General features: G+C 62.1%; 2 protein-coding genes across 2 annotated transcripts in view; one reads left to right on the forward strand and one right to left on the reverse strand.

Moving 5' to 3' along the window:
* The window catches only part of WWP2 (WW domain containing E3 ubiquitin protein ligase 2), a 32,336-nt gene extending 16,467 nt beyond the window's left edge, over nucleotides 1-15,869 (reverse strand). The window contains exons 1-7 of the mRNA XM_083870047.1: nucleotides 15,826-15,869; nucleotides 13,894-13,977; nucleotides 12,884-13,031; nucleotides 12,492-12,607; nucleotides 6,694-6,831; nucleotides 5,951-6,047; nucleotides 1,351-1,595 (exon numbers count right to left, since the gene is read on the reverse strand). Coding sequence (XP_083726173.1) covers nucleotides 1,351-1,595; nucleotides 5,951-6,047; nucleotides 6,694-6,831; nucleotides 12,492-12,607; nucleotides 12,884-13,031; nucleotides 13,894-13,963 — 814 coding nt within the window. The 5' untranslated portion in view covers nucleotides 13,964-13,977; nucleotides 15,826-15,869. The remainder of the gene's footprint in view (nucleotides 1-1,350; nucleotides 1,596-5,950; nucleotides 6,048-6,693; nucleotides 6,832-12,491; nucleotides 12,608-12,883; nucleotides 13,032-13,893; nucleotides 13,978-15,825) is intronic.
* Nucleotides 15,870-15,948: 79 nt separating this feature from the next.
* On the forward strand, nucleotides 15,949-18,695 carry NOB1 (NIN1 (RPN12) binding protein 1 homolog). The gene is made up of 9 exons (XM_083869854.1): nucleotides 15,949-16,169; nucleotides 16,242-16,374; nucleotides 16,480-16,613; nucleotides 16,690-16,761; nucleotides 16,845-16,994; nucleotides 17,099-17,323; nucleotides 17,500-17,597; nucleotides 17,676-17,820; nucleotides 18,216-18,695. Exons 1-9 carry the CDS (start codon nucleotides 16,092-16,094, stop codon nucleotides 18,483-18,485), a joined length of 1,305 nt encoding a protein of 434 aa, XP_083725980.1. The 5' UTR covers nucleotides 15,949-16,091; the 3' UTR covers nucleotides 18,486-18,695.
* The last annotated feature ends 1,073 nt before the right edge of the window (nucleotides 18,696-19,768 follow it).

Raw genomic sequence — 19,768 nt, forward strand, 5'->3', positions numbered from 1 at the left:
AGCTACAGATGCTCTGTGGAAGAGACAGAATGCTCAGGACACTCTGCTTGGCAGCTGGAGGGTGGCAGGACAACACTGACAAAGGGAACCTGCAGCAGGACCCAGGTGAATGCACCATGGTGAGCCTGATCTCAGTCCTGGACAAAGCAGGGAAAAGCTGATCCAAAGTTCACCTGATAAGGAACAGCTCCAAGGGGAACACAGCAAGGGTTGAAAAATGTGGCTGTGGGGAAAACACACCTGGGAATAATCTCCTTTTATTGTCAACTGAAATTACAGCCTTGAGTGACAAATGGAATGGGGATGTTCTTGCAACAACCTGCTTGAAAATCATGGCAGTGACACCAAAATGGGCCAGACTGTGGGGGAAGAGGTTGTTTCTAGAGGCATTCCAGGGTGTCCAGCACTAATCCCAGCCACACAAAACACTCCTGTCTCCATCCCAAGCCCTTGCTGACAGGACCTGTGGGAGGCATGGAGGGTGGTAAAACAGCAGCAAGGATGGCACAGTCATAAAGCCACCAGGGAGCCAAGTTGTACTTGGGATAAAAATCCCTGTCCCCAGAGCAAGGAGCCTGGGGAGGGCCGGGCTTTGGCAAAAATGGGCTTTGGCACAATTGAAATTGCATTGCTCCAGGTCTTCCAAATGAAACATCAAAAAATATCCATCTCCTTCTGGGCTGAACAGTGCATTTCCTTCTATCCAAAACAAAGCACTCTGCCTCTTCTTCATCTGCCACAAAAGCAAATGCAGTGTGGAGGAGCAGGAGATGCTCCACAAGAGCCAGAGAAGAAAAACAAATCAGCCAGGTGTGACTTCACAGTCAGGTACTCAGCAGGTCCCACTCTTGCTCCACAAGGGATTTATGGCTTTGTGCACAAATCCAAGAAATGACAAGAGAGATCTTTCCAAAAATAGCCAGTGTTGTAAAAACCTGCCTTGTCTGGTGCTTGACAGGCAGCTACTCCTTCCCCCCTTCAGAGCTCAGAACATTCTCACTAAAAACCGATGGGAAATTCAGCTGAACCCCGAAAAAAGTCCACTCAGTGGTGACCACTGTCCTCCTCACTGTGACATTGGTGGCAGTGCTGTCTCTTTTAAACACCTGGAGCTGGTGACTCCAGAGTGGAGTCCCAGAAATCACTCCTGACAGGCAGCACAGATCCTCTCAGTGTGCTCTGCGGAGCTGCCTGGCTTATCAGAACGAAAATCAATAAAAACCCGTCAACCCACAGGGACACAATTCCCGGGCACTACGAGCTTCATTATCTCAGCAGAGACTCATTTTCTCATTCATTTTTCTCCCCAGTAAATAGCCCTGAGCTCTGTCCCCACCTCCCACGAGTCACCTGTGCCGTTGGCCACGCCATTGGCCACGCTGGTGGCCGTGCCGTTGGCCACGCTGGTGGCCATGCTGGTGGTGCCATTGGCCATGCCATTGGCCATGCTGGTGGCTGTGCCGTTGGCCATGCTGGTGGCTGTGCTGGTGTGCTGGGAGCTCTTGGCCTGCTGCCGGTGCCGGCTCCTGGCACTGGGACTCTGCTCTCCGGGCCCCCCGTTCCCCCGCGCGGCTCCGGCCGCATGTCGGTGCGTCCTGCAAGGGAAGAGAGGGCAGGAGGTGAGGGATGTCACATGGAAAACCCCACTCCTGTGTTTTCACCCCGGGCTGCTGCTGCTGCTGCTTCTGCTCAGCACAGCCACTGGTGTCCCCTGGGAAGGGCCAGGATATGGCTCCACGCCTCTGCTCAGGGCACTTCATGCTGCTGGAGCTTCATGCTGCCTGCTCAGACCTGGCACAGTCCTGGCACACACCTGCTGGTGGCAGAGACCCATAGAGGAGTCCCCTGGGTGACACCACCCTGCTCTGTTCACAGGTGATCCCTCTAAGTGCCAAGGAGTGGCCCTGGATGCTGGCAGCCAGATGTGCTCACCACAGTGGATCCCAGCTTGCTCCGCCCACCCCTGCAGATCCCAGGAGATCCCACACCAGCCCCAGGTGCTGCACCACAGTGGGGACCCTCACCAGTGCCTCGTGCCTGGCTCCAAGCCTAGCACAGTGAGGAAGGTGCTCCCAGGACAGCTGTGGCCCCCAGAAAAGGAGGGAACAAGCAGTCAGGAAAGATGAAATCACAGCCCAAGCTGTGACCAGCTCAGGTGCAGCTGCTCCATCTCTTGGGGGTCACTGCCAGCCTGGAGATCACCTCCACTGCCACCATTCTCCATGGCCAGGACAGCCCAACCTTCACTGGCAGAGCACCTGCAGCTCCCTCAAACAAACTCACTCCCATGGAACACCCAGGGCAGCACAAAGGCATTCCTGAAAAAGCTGGGTTTCACCTTAAGAATTCATTCCTGCGAGCGAGGAGGGGGACAGGGCAGGAGGGGAGATGCTGCCATCCCAATCTGTGAGGCCTGGGGAGCAGAGGCAGAGCCCAGGCACCTCCACCCAGGCTGGCAGCCCAGGCAGCAACCACAGAGGGCAGAGACTGCAGGGAAAAGGACTTCAGCTTCTCCCAGCCAAAATCTACCTTAAAAGGGCAAAACCCACAAACTGTCCCCAAGTCTCAGGGCTGGTGCTGGGAGGGGACAGCAGCTTGGCAGCAACAGGGCACAGATCAGTCATGCCACTCTCAGCAGCTCCAGCAACTGGAACCCTCCCACTTTCCCCAAAGCTGCTCTCCTGGGGGAGCGGCTGATGGCAGGGCTGGGACCGGGAGGAGACATGGGAAAGCAGGAGATGGTTGTTGAAAATAGATTAGATGAGAGCCACGGGCAGAGCAGGAGCAGCCCTGGGAGGGCAGCCCCAGGCAGGGGCTCCTCGAGGGGCTCCTCAGTGATCCCCCTGAAACCCCTGGGCTGGCCCCTGGACATGGCTCCGTGCTGGGGTTTGCTTTGGCCACCAGCACTCAGGAACATGCAGCACCTGTGCATAGAGAAGAGGATCCTATTCCCCCATCAGGAGGTGAAGGGGGCCCCTCAGGGCACACTGGTACCACCCTCCTCCCAAAAGCTGGCTGGGACCTCTCCCCACAGTTCCCCAATGATGAGGCCAAAGGCAGCACAGCCCCTGGCCAGAGGGGAGCAGGCAGGTGGGACCAGCCTGTCCCGCTGGGACCAACCTCCCTGGCATGGGATGGGCCTGGTCCCTGCCCTCCTCAGCACAGATGAGCTCAGAACTGCCCAGGGAGTTTTTAGAAACCAAAACAGGATGTTTCCAGGCTGCCAGCCGGCGGCACAGGGTTACCAGCCTGAATTAGCCAGCCCGCCGCCCAGCCCAGCCCTCCTACGAGTGCTCCCATCTGGGCATTGTCTTTTAATAGACACTGGAAACAAACCCAGCAAGGCCACAGAGCGTGGCGGGATGGGAGCGTGTGCTTAAAATAGGAACAAGGAAAAAACCAGCAGAGCACGGATGGGAACAGACAGGGGGTGGGATGGAGCAGGGTGTGGAGATGGCAGCCCCTCTCCCACGCTGGGGACAAGACTCTGCTGTCCCCAATTGACTTGGGGACCTTGGCTGGCTGCCCCATCGCCCCTCCTGGGCTGGGGCAGATGATGCTGAACAGTAAAGTGGCATCAGCCGGGTGACATCAACCTTTCCTCTTCCCCTTCTGCCAAGGCGGAGTCCCCTCACCTCGGTGGCCAACACGGACCCCAGCCAGGAAAGGCAGAACAGCCAGTTCCTGCAGCTGAGATGGCCAGAAGGTCCCTGGGGAGATGCAGCAGAGGTGGCAGCATGTCCCAGTGTCACTCAGCACAACAGACCCCAAGCTGTGGCCGAGGGGGAGGGAGGGCAGAGCACAGGCTGTGGGGAGCAGGGCACAGTCTCTGGGAAACAACCAGGAGAGCCTCAGTGCCACACGGGCAGTGAGAGCACAGCTCCCAAAACAGAGAACTGAGAAATTCCCCCTGGCCCTGCCAGGATGGGGGGAGGCAGCCACATCCCCCAGCACCCCAATGAGAGATTCATGGAATAGTTGTGAATATTCATGTTACAAATAGCTGTGAATCATGGAATAGGGTGCGAAGGGATCTGAAACTTCATTCCATTCCAGCTCCTGCCATGGGCAGGGACACCTTCCACTGTCCCAGGGTGCTCCAAGCTCCCTCCAACCTGGCCTTGGACACTGCCAGGGATGGGGCATCCACAAACAGGGGTTGTGACACCCCCAGCCCCAGCTCTCAGCCAGAGCTCCCTCTCTCCCTGCACAGAGGGCTGTGGAATTTCACACCCAATCACCAAGATTAGCAGCAAATCCCAAGATGACATTTGTTCAGGAGAAGAAAGAGAAGCCCTGACCAAGCAATTTCCCTTGCAGGGACAGTGTAGAAATAGCTGAGGAGCAAAGAATGCCCCTTTTCTTCCCATCCCGCTGCTGAGCACTTTGCCAGCATCCATCACCAAGCCCAAGAAAATAAACACGGCTCTGTGTATAAACACAGCAACCATCAAACAACATTCCCAAGTGCAAGGGACAGGCATTCCACTCTGGAGCATGCAGCTGCCTCCACTGTGGGTACAGGGAGCAGTGCTCTGCCCCACGGAGCAGCACCACATCAAACTGAGCAGGTATGTCCACAACAGCCCCAAATTCAGGTGAGTGCAGCATGGATTGAGAACTGCCTCAGAGGTTTCCACACCAGGGCAGCCAGGGGATTTGGCTGATGGCAGGCACACCTGGCAGGTGTCTGAAGGTGCCCTGCACAAGTCCTGGCCACACTTCACCACACTCAAGGTGACACCTGAAGCAGAAACTCCTCACAGCCAATGGGAAGCAGCAGGGAATGGGCAACAAGCAGTGCCCAGGCTCAGCTTCCCAAACCAGAATTTTCTTTGCAGATTTTCTAGCACGTCCTGAGAGCTGCTAAGTGCCTGCCAAGCCCAGCTCAGCCAGGTCACTGGGCACTTCCCTACCCCTGGGGAGGCTCTAACACCTGGACAGCAGGAATCAACAGGAGCAGCCACCACAAAAGGGCACAATCTGTTCAGAAACTGCTCCAAATTTCTAACCCTGTCCCTCCTCAGGTGAGACATGAACACACAACAAGCATGCAAAGACAAGGTCACTTTTTGAGCCAAAAACATCAACTCTGGTGTGTGCCCAGCAGGTAAAGAAGGTAAAGAAGGAGCAGAAGAGCTCAAGGTGTGTGGAGCTCGTAGCTGAGAGTGCTCCTGAGCCTGGGCCACGCACAACCTCCCACAGACAGGCTGCAGGCTCCCTCCCCACAGCCACACTCCTACCCAGAACATCTGTACAGGCTGCTGGGCCACTGCCATGCTCTGCAAATATAAATAGGTGTTAAATTCAAGTCCATGTTGACAGTGTGACACGTCTCTCAGTAACCACAGCTCCAAAAGGAGCAGCGCTGAGCCACTCCAGCCCGGCAAGGAGGCAGGGCAGGGCAGGGCATGGAGCCAGGTGCAGCATGGCCTGCTGCCCAAGCATCTCACTTCCTTTGGAAGCAGCTGTTATTTCCCTGCAGCTCTGCTTCTCCTGCTCTCCCTGGACCTATGTAAGCATGTCCCTGTGGCCATTGCCCAGAGGGGCATTGTGTTTCCCAGCCTGGCCAGAGGGAAGAGCTGGGGTTCCTGTGATCCCCATTTGAAGGGACCCCACTCTGCTGGTTTGCCTGGTCACAGCCTGCCCCACTCCCAGACAGACCATTTTTTCAGCTGCCACTGGAGCAACTGGTGGGAACTCTGTGAGCCATCACAGATTTGATATTCCTTGAGACATCAACACTTCAGGAGAGGCTCAGGCCAGCTGTAGAGTCACCCCTCTGCACTCCCAGCTCTGCTGCCCCATAGCACAGCCCACCCTGCCCCTGACCCCCTGTGTGCTGTGCTGCATGACAGGGGCTCACTGGGAGATCTGGAGTGGGGTGCACAGCACAAGGACAATGCAGACACAGCCCCTCAGTGGTGGACACACAGCAGGGGACCCTCACCTCGGTCTGCTGCCAAAGCAGTTGGTGCTGGGGGGTTGGTGCCGGCCCTCCGTGGGCACAGTCGTGCTGCTGGGCTCCCGTCCTGCCACCTGGGACCCTGCATGGGGCAAGAACAAGGGGTGAAAAAAGGACCTGTAGACCTATCCTCCTTCCCTCCTGCCAGAAAGGAGCCCTAAAAGCACAATAGCCGAATCTTTGTAGGACAGACCCTCAGCACCCAAGGACACCCCACCTCACATCACACTGCCCGGCCTCCCCCAGCTCCAAGCACTGCACCCACAGCTCCCAGACTTGACAGGTTTTGTCTTCCAGTGACAAAGAGCCAAGGGGAAGCAATGCACCAACCCTTGTTCTGCACAAGCTTTGCTCCCCTGGCAACCCTGAGATCAGCCAGCAGCCCACGACCCCAGGCAGGCTGTGCCACGGGGAGCTGTGGTGAGTGGATCAGCAGAGCCTGACACCATTTCCCCAGGTTTCCCCAGCCCTCCCAGGCAGGCAGGGAAGGGGCTGACCCAGGCAGGGAAGGGGCTGACCCGCGTGGAAGGCTGGAGGAGGGCTGGGGAAGGGCTGCTCCTCCCAGGCTGCAGGGGAGGCTGCTCTGAGCCTGTCCACGCTCCCGTTCCGCTCCTGCCACACGTCGGGAGCCCCCGGGGCTGGGGCTGGGGCTGTCCCGGGGGGCAGAGGCCGGTGCTGGCCCCGGGACACCGCGCCCCCCGTGCCCCCCGTGCGGGCCGGGCACTCACCCTCCGTGCCGGCACTGCCGTCGGGAACGCTGCCCAGAGCAACAGCCGGCCCGTCCAGGAAAATCGTCAGCTCTCCGCCCGACACAATGCTGCCTTTGTTCTCCGTCTGCAGGTCCAGGGTCAGCTGCCTGTTCTCCACTGCGGGACATGGAGAGAGAGACCCCCAGTCAGCACCGGGGTACCAGCCCTGGTGGAGGTGTCTGCACTGCCCCAGCCCCCTGCCAGCCTCCCGGCCTCCTCCCCGAGCCCAAAGGACAATGTGCCCCCTCCCTCAGGGCTGCCTGTCCCAGAGAGCACCATCAGTGCTGGCCCCGCACCCACACACACCTCCCAGCCCTGCCAGAGGACCTCAGCCAGTCCCATCTTCCCTCAGGAAGATCCCTCTTCACCAGCCCTGGGATCCCTTTACTGGGGCTGCAGCTCTCCCAGGGCCCTGGCTGTGACACCGACCCCCATCAGGGGGTCACATCCAGGAGTGGGGCTGCAGGGCAGATCCCGGCAGGAAAGCCAAGGGAATTCACAGCATCACCAGGTTGGAAGAGACCTCCAAGATCATCGAGTCCAGCCCAGCCCCAACACCTCAGCTAAACCATGGCACTGAGTGCCACATCCAGTCTGCTTTAAACACATCCAGGGATGGTGATTCCACCACCTCCCCTGGCAGACCATTCCAGTACTTTATCACCCTTTCCATAAAAAACTTTTTCCTAATATCCAACCTAAATTTCCCTTGGTGCAGATTAACAGTGTCCTCTCATTCTCTCAGCTGCAGCCTGGAGAAAGAGACCAACCCCCACATGATACAACCACTTCCCAGGAGGTTGTAGAGATGATAAGGTCACCCCTGAGTCTCCTTTTCTCCAGGCTGAAGACCCCCAGCCCCCTCAGTCATTCCTCACAGGGTTTGTGTTCCCAGTCCCTCACCAGCCTCGTTCCCTCCTCTGGAAGGGCTCAAACGTCTCAAAGCCCTTCCCAAACTGAGGGGCTCCTTTAAGGTGACACAAGGGGCAGGAGGGGTCTTGAGTTATGGTGAGCATCCCTCCATCCACACCCCTGTGCATCAGCTCCACTGAACAAAACCAGCACAGAGGGCTGTCCCCAAACAGGAACACTCTGCTGCAGCACTGGACTGCATTCACAGAAGGTTCTGGAGAGGGTGCCATGGGCTGGGAGGCTCCTGGAGACAGCTGCCAGCTCCACTCCCTCCTGTGTGAGCCAGTCATCAGCTTCAGCAAGGTTTTGGTGGTCCCTGGGGGCAGTGGGGGCACAGCACAGCCCTCAGCACCCACCCCAGCACAGCAGTGCCTGCCAGTGCCAGCCAGACTGAAACACTCGGCTCCGTCACACAAGGCCAGAAAAATTTGGCTGCACCAGCCTGGGACACTGGCCCAGACGCTTCCTGACTCATTTGCTCAAATAATATTTTTATTATACACGGATTGCTCATGACACAATGGCACCATTTTTTAGCAACCTGCTTTGTCCCGGTGTGACGTGGGGACGGGGTGCGGCTCAGGCCAGCAGGAGCAGGATGGGAGCACATCCCCATGGAGCCCTTGTCCCACCTCTAGCTGTGAGCTGTCCCCCACTGGGACTTGACTCTTCCTTCTCCAAGGCCCCCCAAAGCCCAGTGACACGGGGTCTGCAGTGAACAGGGGGCTGTGGGACAGGCAGCACTTGTGGATCTGAGGGAAGTCTCCAGTTTTTAGTGCCAAGAAGGCAGGTGTCTCCTGCTCAACAGGGGCACAGCTCTGCCACTGATCACCATTATTTGACAAGGGATTCTGCTGAGCCTGGCCTTCTTCCCCTCTGCCTCACTGCACTCCGCTTGCTTCCATAGGAAACCGACCTCACAGACAGTTTTAAGAGCCTGAGACAGAAGATGCTACTGAGCACGGCCAGAAACCAGAACAAATCCAGCCCCTGTTTCCCCCTGGCTCCTCCAAGCTGCAGGAATCCACATTTTCTCCAGGGTCCCTCCATCCCCCTCCGAGCCCCGCGCTCCGGGGCCGCACAAGCCCTCATTGTGAAGGCGCCCAGCTGAGGCGCAAAGACAAGGTGTCTCCGAGTGGAGGATGTGAACATGAACCTCCCAGCCGGCTTCCTTCTCCCCCCCCTCCGCCCCCTCCAGCTTTTTTAAAGAAAATAAACACTGGCAGAACCTTCCCCTCCCTGTCCCCGTGCAGCGTGCGGGACGCACAAAGGGACATTGCTGGAGCACCGACGGCGGGTCCCCCGACGGGCCCGGCACAAAGGCTGCCTCTGTCCCGCCGGCTGCCAGAATGTCAGAGGGATTATTATTATTTTGGGAGGGGGTCGGGGGGTGATTTGGTCCTGAATAAGGTCTCAGTTCAGCTACTTCCAGTGCCCTGCACGCAGCATCAGAGCTCCCATTTAGCAGAGGTGAGCTGGAATTCCCACCCAGCCCATTAAGCGGATTTACGGTTCCGCGAAACGAGGCCGGGAGCAGCCGGTGTGATAACGGCCCCAGCTGAGCCCCAGCCCCGGGACCCCCAGGAACCACACATGGCTGACCCCAGGGAGCTGCCACACGGGATGGGCAGCCCCAGTGGAAGACCCTGTGTGAGGTGGCTCCATCCCCACAGCAGTGTCCCAGAAGATTTTCAGACAGACAGCCAAAATGAGCTTCCCAGTCTCTCGGCTTCCCAAACCTACTGCCAAGCTCTTTGCCCAGTCCCACGGGGTGCAAAGGCCACTTCCCATTCCAACAGCTCCGTGTGATCATCCAGGTTTTGTCTGGGATGAATCAAAGCTCCCTGGTGCTTTACCTGGAAGCAGGTGAGGACTGGCTCAGCCTCTGTGCATTCCCACAGAAGGAATGACTCCATGCCGTGGCTACAGTCCCTCCAGGAGCAAGCAAGGGGAAAGTTAAACCTTCCACAGACATTCCCAAACCAAGAAGGAACCCAGAATTTAGGGGAAGGGATAATCTTTAGTGCCCTATGAAAATCTCCCCATGGAAGCTTTTCCTTATCTGCTGATCCAACCTCAACCAGCAGCAGCTCAGAGACAACTGTGTCCCATTCCATTTATCTGCCAGGGATAAACAGGAGGGCCTCAGCTTTCTGCATCTTTCCCCTAAAAGGTGACACAGGATGGGCACTCTCCAATCCCCCTAGTGACCTACTGGCTGGATGAGCAGCTTTATGGGATTACACCCTGGCCATGGCAGAGCCAGCTCACAGAGCTGCTGGGACACACAGCACAGCTCCTCTGGCATCACAGCCACAACGGGGTGCAGCTGCAGCTTTCCAGAGGCTGGGAATTGCTGCTGGTGTCCTGGAGGATCCCAGGAGGTCACAGTTCCAGCCACTCCACCTGGGGCAGGGCAGCAGGGACTCTGTGGGACGTGTAAAGCCCTGGCCTGTGGTGTAACTCAGCACACAGCAGGACCAGCACAGCCAGCAGGGCCCAGGATGGGCTCCCCCAGCCCAGAACAAAGAGGTGCCTCTGCAGCAGCAGCAGCAGCAGCTCAGGGGCCGGGCCGGGGCCGTGCCATGGCAAACGAGCTGTTTTATGGGAGCCCAGGGAGCAGCCCGGCTCCTGGAAGGCCCCAGCCCGTGTCGGTGATTGAGCCGCCCTGATCCACCTCTCCACTGCCCGGCCAATCCCCGGGAAGGCGGGACGGGCTGCAGGGGCTCCGGGCCAGCCACAGGCCCCGCGGGCGCTCACAGGAGCCTGAGAGCCGCTGGAGCTCCTCCACAGCCGGGCTGCCACCCCCAGGGGCTCTGACAGCCCCTCCGAGAGCCGCTGGAGCTCCTCCACAGCCGGGCTGCCACCCCCAGGGGCTCTGACAGCCCCCCCGGAGCCCAGGTCTCATCACTGAGCTCTCCTGCCATGCTCCAGGCCACAGAGCTGAGACTCTTTCCCCTGAAGTGAGGCACTGGCAGCAGCAGGCTGGCACAGTGTCACCAGCACTGCGGACAGTGTCCTGCCCACCGAGGAGAACGACAGGAACACCAACCCAAGGCCACAGCTACACTCACTAACCAGTATCTTCCATAAAGCCTCACCAAACCCAAAACAAACCCAACAAAGAGAGGGGCTGCTGCCCGGCAGGAGCTCACTCCTGGCTGAGCACTCCTCAGGATGGGAGGGGAGGGCCAGGCCAGGCCCCTCCAGTGGCAGGGGGCACATACATTTCACTGCCCTTCACGTTAAGGGTCTGACTCAGGATGGCTTGAAATCCCAGATGCCTCCTGCATGCTGACCCAGCCCCTTCCTCAGGCTGGCAGCAGAGGGAACACACTCCCCTATTCCCAGGAGGAAAAGAGCCCCTGAGGAAAGGATCCCCAGCAGCCTCTGGCCCACTCAAGACCTGCAGCAAAGCCCGAAGGCTGAGCATGAGCCTGCAGAGAAGAGGAGGGAGCAGATGCCAGCCCAGACAAGGAGGGCAGACAGGAGCAGACCTTCCCAGGCAGGGCAGGCTCTGCAGCTTTAAGAGTCCTTCCTCCCTCCCAGCCCACGGTGTCAAGGAAAAATCTGACACGTTTTTTCTGGGGGATGTTAACAGACAAGCTAGAACAGCCAGTTGCCTTTTCCATTCATTTTCCACACAGCCCCCCGGGATGGCTGGGAATGAAAGGGCCAATTGTGCTCCGTGGAGGTGCAGGTAGGGCGGGAACCACGGCGGCTCCGGAGCCCGGCACGGCCCCTGCACACCTCGGGAAATAACCAAATAACGGCTGCAGGGAGGCTCAGCACCCACTGCTCTGGGGCTGGCTGGTACTACACCCCACAGAGCCAGCCCCAGGCATACATCCAAGTCCTCACAGGCCTCGTGAGAGGACAGCAGCAGCAGCAGCACAGCTCCCATGTGTCCCTCACTGCCACAGCACCCGGTGGCACCCAGAGCCACGGTGGGGACACTGATGTGGTTTCAGAGCTGGCAGCACCAGGGGAAGCAGCTCCCCCCAGCCCTGAGCACCAGGGAGGGTCTGAACCAGCCCGAATCCCTCGGGGCGCAGGAGGCCCCTCTCCCCTCTCAATACCAGGTCTGTGTCTCACAAGCTTTGCTTGGAAGAGACAGAGCCGGCCCTTTCCAGGCGCGCGCGGCCCGGCCCTGAATGGCCGCCTTTATGTGGGAGCTGCTGTCACGAGCGGCCTCTGGCAACCGCAAACGGCCCCGAGCAGAGAGGGGTTTGTGTTCCCGGCCCCAGCCCCGGTGCTGACGCAGGTAACGGCTCCGGGCACGCCCGGCCCGGCCAACAACAGCACCTTGTTCCCTGCCCGGGGAGCGGCGGCCACTGCGGCCACCCTGCCCTGTGTGCTGTCCCCTGCCCTGTGTGCTGTCCCTTGCCTTGTGTCCTGTCCCGTCCCCTGTCCCATCCCCTGCCATGTGTGCTGTCCCCTGCCTTGTGTCCTGCCCTGTCCCCTGTGCCATCCCTGCCCTGTGTGCTGTCCCCTGCCCCATCCCCTGCCTTGTGTCCTGCCCCATCCCCTGTCCCATCCCCTGCCGTGTGTGCTGTCCCCTGTGTCTGTATTCCCTGCCCAGAGCACAGTGGCCACTGCGGCCACCCTGCCCTGTGTGCTGTCCCCTGCCCTGTGTGCTGTCCCCTGCCCTGTGTGCTGCTCCATCCCCTGTCCCCTGCCCTGTGTGCTGTCCCCTGCCCCATCCCCTGCCTTGTGTCCTGTCCCGTCACCTGTCCCATCCCTGCCCTGTGTCCTGTCCCCTGTCTTGTGTGCTGTCCCATCCCCTGCCTTGTCCCCTGCCCCATGTCCTGTGCCAACCCCTACCCCATCCTTGCCCCGTGTCCTGCCCCGTCCCCTGCACATACGTTTTCCTCCCTTGAGCAGGCTGCCCAGGCTGACGGAGGCGGCGCCCAGCAGCTCGTTCCTCAGCGTGTGGCAGATCCACACCTTCAGCTCCAGGTGGCTCTGAGCAGTGACATTCCTGCAGGGAGAGGGGAAGGGGGCTGTCAGCAGGGCCTGGTGCCTGCTCCGTCCCTGGGGAGCAGGCAGTGCCACAGGCAAGGAGCAGAGGAAGGTGGGCAAGGACATGGGGCAATGGGAGAACCCCCTCCCACTGCTCCCCCAGCCTGGGCTCCTCTGGCAGTGTCCTCATGCAAGGGGCAAAGCTCTGTGACACCTGAGTGTCCCCAGCTGCGGGCACAGCAGGGCACAGGGGGCCAGCCCCTGCCCAGCCCCACAGCAGGGCTCACAGACTCACAGGGTGAGGATCTCGTTCCACAGCAGCTCAGAGACTCCCATCTGCTTCCCCGTCTTCTTGGTCTCGCTGGGCAGCCCGTCACCAGCCACCTCCACATAGCAGTTCATCCGTGCGGGGCGGCTCTGGGCCTTGGGCTTCACAGACACCACTGGGCAGGGACAGGGACAGGCACAGTCAGCCCTGCGAGACACCCTGTCCCCTGCCCTGTCCCCTGTCCCCCACCCCACCCCTGCCAGCTCGGGCTGCCAGGACTCACAGTAGAGCACCGGGAGAGGGAGCAACGCTCCTGGTGGCAGCGATGGCTGGCACCAAGCCCTGGCCATGCCTGTCCCCAGCCTCACCCCTGCGAGGCTGGAAGGGCTGTCACTGTCCCCAGGGACACCTCCCTGCTCCAGGGCCAGACGGGCCGGGTCCCCCAGGCCGGCGGTGCCCGCGGAGGGACAGGGCGGGCTGTGGCTCCGGGGGGACGCGGCTCCGGGCGCCGGGAGCCATCTCGCGGCCACGGGAGCAGCAGCGGCCCCGGCGGGGCCCGGAGCCACGTCCCCACGGCGGCCCAGCCCAGCCCAGCCCAGCCCGGCCCAGCCCAGCCCAGGCCGAGGACACAGGGCAGCGCCGGCCAGCCCCAGCCCTGCTCCCCCCAGGCCTGCTCCCCCCAGCCCTGCTCCCCCCAGCCCTGCACCCCCAGCCCTGCTCCCCCAGCCCTGCTCCCCCCAGCCCTGCACCCCCCAGCCCTGCTCCCCCCCAGCCCTGCTCCCCCCCAGCCCTGCTCCCCCAGCCCTGCTCCCCCCAGCCCTGCACCCCCAGGCCTGCTCCCCCCAGCCCTGCACCCCCCAGCCCTGCACCCCCAGCCCTGCTCCCCCAGCCCTGCACCCCCCAGCCCTGCACCCCCCAGCCCTGCACCCCCCAGCCCTGCACCCCCAGCCCTGCTCCCCCCAGCCCTGCTCCCCTGCAGGCAGAGCTCACACAGCACACTCCTGGCAGGGGAACCCCAGCGAGGCTGCAGGACTCACCTTTCACGGAGAGCGGGGATTTCTCGCAGGGCAGCCCAGCCCTGGCCCTGCTGGAGCTGGCAGCGGCCATGGCATCACCCCCGGCTGGAACAGAGAGAGGAGACACCTCAGCACTGCTCCCAGGGCACCCAGAGAGCCCAGACACTGCCCGAGGGTGTTGAGAGTGTCCCCAGCATGGCAGGGACACGGGGACAGGGCTGGGCAATCCCCAGGGACACACAGGCTCCTGCTCCTGAGAGACCAGGCCTGCACCAGAGGCCACACTGTGTCCTTGGGAGAGAAACCCCTGCACAGCAGTGCCACGAGCTGAGCTGGGCAATGCCACGAGCTGAGCTGGGCAGTGCCACCTCCAGACACCCCTCTGGGCACACAAACCCCTGACCCACTGCAGGCCAGGGCTGCTGGGGGACAGAGCAGCCACCAAAGCCTTGCCCTTGAGGACACTGACTCACCACACATCACCCACAAGATGGCAAGGACATGGCAGTGCACTGAGTGGACAGAGGAAGGTCTGGTCACTGCGTGGGGACCACATCCCTCAAGGGCAGCCCTGGTCTCGCTGTGGTACCAAATCCCATAGGATCACTGAGGTTGGGAAAGGCCTCCAATATCACTGTGTCACCCTCGTACCAGAGGGACAGGCTGTGACACCAGGGAGGGGGGCAGGACACGTGGCCAGGCCCTCTGCCCACAGCAGTGACCACAGGGATGAGCTCACACATCACACAGGGGCACGAGATGCTCCACAGGGACCAGGGAGTGAGCGTGGGGCTGCCCCAGCCCTTCCCCACCATCCCCAGCAGTGTGGGGCTGCCCCAGCCCTTCCCCACCACCCCCAGCAGCTGCAGAGGACGGGGCCAAGGTCACAGCCCAGCAGAGAACTGGGACCACTGCCAGCCTCCCCCTCCCTGAGCAGGGCAGGAAAAGAGGGAAGCAGCTCCAGCCCCTCTCCCTGTGCAGGAGCCTCATCCCTTCCCTCTCTCTACGCTCTCCTCAAACTGTGCCAAGCTCCATCCCATGGCAGGTCCCCTGTGAAATCCCCTCTCCCAGGGGATTTCACACTCTCTGTGCCAGCACAGCAAACCTGCCTGGCACCCCCGGGCCTGGCTGTGCCTCACACACCCCCAGCTCTGCCTGCAGGCCCCGTTTGGCACTGCCTGACCACTGTCCTGGCCCATCCCCGGCACCCAGGGCTCCCGGACACATCCCAGCTCCTGCCCCTCAGCAGAGTCACTGTCACAGTCACCCCACTGCAGTTATCCCGGCCCACGATCACCCCGGCCCTCCCTGAGGACACCGGACACTGCTGGTCCCCATCACCCAGGTCCCATCGGGGCCGTGCCCAGCCCTGTCCCGGCAGGGCTATTTCCATTCTTCTTCTTTCAAATCCTGACTCTTTTCCCTGTTCCCTCTTTCCCCGATTTCGCACCATTTCCCCGCCGCTCGCTCTGGCACCGCCGGTCACGTCAACAACCCCTCCGTGCCCGGAGACCGCCCGGAGCTCTCCTGCCCCGCGGGCCCCTCCCGCCCCGCTCCCCGGAGCCCCTGAGCGCAGCGGGGCCGGGCCGGGGCCGCTCCCGCACCGGGATCCCCCCGGCCGGGCCGAGGCCTCCCGTCCCTGCCCGGCTTCCCGTTTCCGCCGGCCCGGCCCGGCCCCCGGGTCAGCACAGCGAGCACCGGACCCGCCCCGGACCCGCACGGAACAGGCCGGGCGCTGCGGGCTCCGCGCAGAGCAGGCGGCGGCCGAGGGTCCCCCCAGGGCCCGCCCCGCTGTCCCGGGCCGGTACCGGCACAGGCTGAGCAGCTCCCGGGGCCGGAGCGCCCCGCCAGGCCGTGTCCGGTGGGCGGACCGGAGCGCCCCAGGCTGGGCCGGGAAGCGACGCCCGTCCCGTCCCGTCCCGTCCCGTCCCGTCCCGTCCCGTGTCCCGTTACCGGCGGCGGCTCCGCTCCCGCTCCCCGGCTCCCGCCGTCATGTGACCCCCGGTCCGTCACGTGACCGCGCCGTTCCGGAAGTTCTCCCGCGGCGCGGCCGCCGCTCCCGCCGTGCCCCCTCGAACTACAGCTCCCGGCGTGCCCCGCGCCCGGACCGCAAATCCGGCGTGCCCCCCGCCCGGACCGCAACTCCCGGCGTGCCCCGCGCCCTGACTGCAACTCCCGGCGCGCTCCCCGCGGCGCTTGGACGGCGGCCGGGCCGGGCCATGGGGCACACAGACATGGCGCGTGTTCCGCACGTCGTGGCCGACACGGGCGCGTTCCTGAGCGCGGCCCCGCTGCAGGTACCGGGGGACACCGGAGGGGCGGGAGGGGGAACAGGGGGTCACGGGCTGGTGTGACGGCGCTGCCCGCAGGACATCGCGGAGGCGCTGTACACCGTGCCCGAGGTGCTGGCCGAGATCCGCGACCGGCCCGCCCGCCGCCGCCTGGCCGCGCTGCCCTGCGAGCTGCGGGTCCGCCGCCCGCGCCCGGAGCTGCTGCGCCTCGGTGAGTGCCCGGCCGGCCCCGGGGGGACTCCGTTCCCGGCCCCACGGCCCCCATAGCCCCCCACAGCCCCCCCGGCCCGGCCCGACCGCCGCTGCTCCCCCGCAGTGACCGAGTTCTCCAAGAAGACCGGGGACTACCCGAGCCTCTCGGCCGCCGACCTGCAGGTGCTCGCCCTCGTCTGCCAGCTCCAGGCCGACATCGCTGGGCCCGGCTGCCTCCGCCGGGAGCCTCAGGACAAGGTGGGAGCGGGCAGGACAAGGTGGGAGCGGTAGGGGCTCTGTGGGCCCCGGTTCCAGCGGCCCCGTTTCCCCCCAGGTGCGGCTGAGCTCCACCCCGCGGCACCCCGAGGCCCCCCTGCACCTGGCGGGTTTCCACCTGCCCGCCCAGGTAAGGCCCGGCCGGAGGGAGGGAGGGGGGGGATGCCCGCGGCCCCGCCTGGGGGTGACAGTGCTCTGTGTGTGTGTCCCCAGCACAAACCCGCGGGGAAGGGCCCGCGCCAGCCCTGCCCCGGCACCGACACCTGCCCCGGCACCGACCCGGCCCAGAGCGACGAGTTCGGCTCCTTCCTGTACTGGCGGCCGCCCCTGCCCAGCATCGAGGAGGAGCTGCGGGAGCTGCTGGTGAGAATCCCCCGGGGGCTCCTCGTTCTGTGCCGGCTCTGCCCGGCCTGTCCCACCCCCTGTGCCGCCCTGACCGGCTCCTCCTCCTCCCCTGCTCGGCCCAGGCCATCTCCGGCAGCCCCGAGCCCCCCGAGCAGCCCCGGAGCTCTGCAGGCGGGGCCAGCGCTGGGGAGGAGGAGGAGGAGGAGGAGGATGAGGATGAGGAGAGCGATGATGAAGGCTGGATAACCCCCAGTAACCTGAAGCAGGCCCAGCAGGACACGGGGCACTGTGACACCGCCCCTGTGGATGTCCAAGTGGGCTGTGTCACCACGGACTTTGCCATGCAGGTGAGTGCTGGGCTCAGGCCTGGGGGCTGCTGCTCCTGCCAGGGCAGGGGGGAGCAGCTCTGGGACAGCCCCGTGTGTCAGGGCAGCAGGTCTCAGTCCCAGGGGCCTCTGCAAAGCCTCTGGGGCTGTCACTGTCCCTGCTGCTGGCAGTCCCAGCTGTGTCCCTGCCCTTGCAGAACGTGCTGCTGCAGATGGGGCTCCCCGTGCTGGCTGTGAACGGGATGCTGATCCGCCGGGCCCGGAGCTACATCCTGCGCTGCCACGGCTGCTTCAGGTGCTGGGGCTGGTCCTGGGCTCAGCCCGAGCTCCACGGCCCCAGGAGCTCTGAACCCCCTCTGTTCCCCTCTCGCAGGACCACCTCAGACATGACCAAGGTGTTCTGCCCCCACTGTGGCAACAAGACCCTCAAGAAGGTGGCAGTGAGTGTCAGTGAGGATGGGACCCTCCACATGCATTTCTCCCGCAACCCCAAGGTGCTGAACCCCCGGGGCCTCAGGGTGAGTACCTGGACAGAATCCCAGAGTCCCTGAGGCTGGAACAGACCATCAGGATCATCCAAACCAACCTGTGGCTGATCCTCACCTTGTGTGCCAGCCCAGAGCACTGAGTGCCATGTCCAGTCCATTCCTTGGACACCCCCTGGGATGGGGACTCCAAACCTCCCTGGGCAGCCCCTTCCTATGTTTATCAACCCTTTTTGTAAAGAAATCCTTCCATTGGTACCCCAGGGATGGGAGCCCAGCCTGTGGCTGGCAGGTTGGAGGGAATCAAAGCACACTGTAACATCCTCCAGCTGTTACACTCGGACCCCAGGGTGTTTGGGCTTCCCTGCTCAGTTCTCCAGAGGGCTGTGGCCACTGCAGCCCCCGGGGCTGACCCTTCCCTCCCGCAGTACCCGCTGCCGGCGCCGCAGGGCGGGAAACACGCCAACAACCCGCACCTGGTGGAGGACCAGCGCTTCCCCCAGCAGCGCCTGTCCCGCAAGGCCAGGCAGAAAACCAACGTCTTCGACCCCGACTACCTGGCCGGGGCGTCGCCCTTCGCCGAGAACGACGTGCATAGCCGGGCCGCGCACCTGCACCTGCGTGACGCCGCGCTGGGCGCCGGCCGCCGCCGCCTCAACCCCAACGCCGTCACCAAGAAGTTTGTCAGGAGGAGGTGAGGGGCAGGACAGGCCCCTCCTGCAGGACTCACCTGCCCAGGTGTGCTGGTGGCTCTGCCAGGGGGAGGCCTCTCCCAGGGCTGGGCTGGGCTGTCCCCGCTGTGCCCCGAGAGCCACCGTGGCTGGGGTGGCGGTGACGGGGTTTGGGGTGGCTTCTCTGGCCAGCCCTGGGCGCCCCTGGGCAGGGGCTGTGTCACCCAATAAACACCAAACCCCAAAGTACCGTGACTCGGTCCCGTTTCTGTGGCTGCCTGTGCCAGGGGGAGTTTTTCTGAGCCTCCAAGGATGAGGGGACTGGGATAGAGGGAGGGAGGATTTCTTAGATTTTTTTCCCCCATGGAGTAATGAGCTCCAGAAGGACAAAAGCCCAGGGCAGGGGGTTGTGTCCCACCCTGGTGCTGGGCTGAAGGGGGAGACTCTGGGGTAAAGCTTTTTGGATAAATCTGCTGAAATCGTTCACAATTGACTGTTGGGCCCAGCTCTTGCTGTAGTTTGTCCTTAACCTGCTGAAATTGTTCAAAATAAGGAAATACCTGATAGCACCTGTGGCCCCTGGTCCTGGGGAGGTCACAGCCTCCCCAACCGCAGGGCATTTTTAGTGTGTCAAAGCTGCAGATAAAGGGCATTGGGTCACATCCTGCTGAGGACGTGGTCACCTCCAGCATCTTGGCTTTGGACTCCTGGCCTCACCTCCCTGGGGCAGACTCTGCATCTCCCCCAGGGTTACTGGGGATCCCACACCACCAAGTCAGTGTGAGCCCCAAGGACCTTTTCCTGCAGCAGCTGCAGTGCCCTGGGCACAGCTCTGGAGGTGCCTTTGGGAAAACCATCACAAGACTTTACACTGTAAAATGAAAACTTTCATCGTTTATTCTCGACTGCAGCTGTTTACAGAAATATAGTTGCGAGTATACAAATGTCCCAATAGAAGCAAAATATTTTTTTTTCTTTTTTAATATTCAACAAGTTATCACAGGAGAGCTAAAAACATAGATGCAAATAAAATATCCCCTCATAGACAAACTGAAAACACCGGGAATCAGTGCTTGGAAAACCCACCTACGAAAGCCATATACACAGAACTGCACGAAGGAGTATCTGGTGCTACTTTCACATTGCAGGACACTGAAGAGGCAGCTCAGCGGTCGAGGGTGCACCCAGAACATCTGGCAGGCAGGGGAGAGCCCACCAGAGGTGCAGGGACAGAGGTTGGAGCTCTGCTCTGAAGGGGTTGGAGCTTAAGTCAGCATCAGCTCAGATGGAAATAATTCCAATTGTCTCCT

This window comes from Zosterops lateralis (genome assembly GCF_965231275.1).
Source record: "Zosterops lateralis genome assembly, chromosome: 12".
NCBI lineage: Eukaryota > Metazoa > Chordata > Aves > Passeriformes > Zosteropidae > Zosterops > Zosterops lateralis.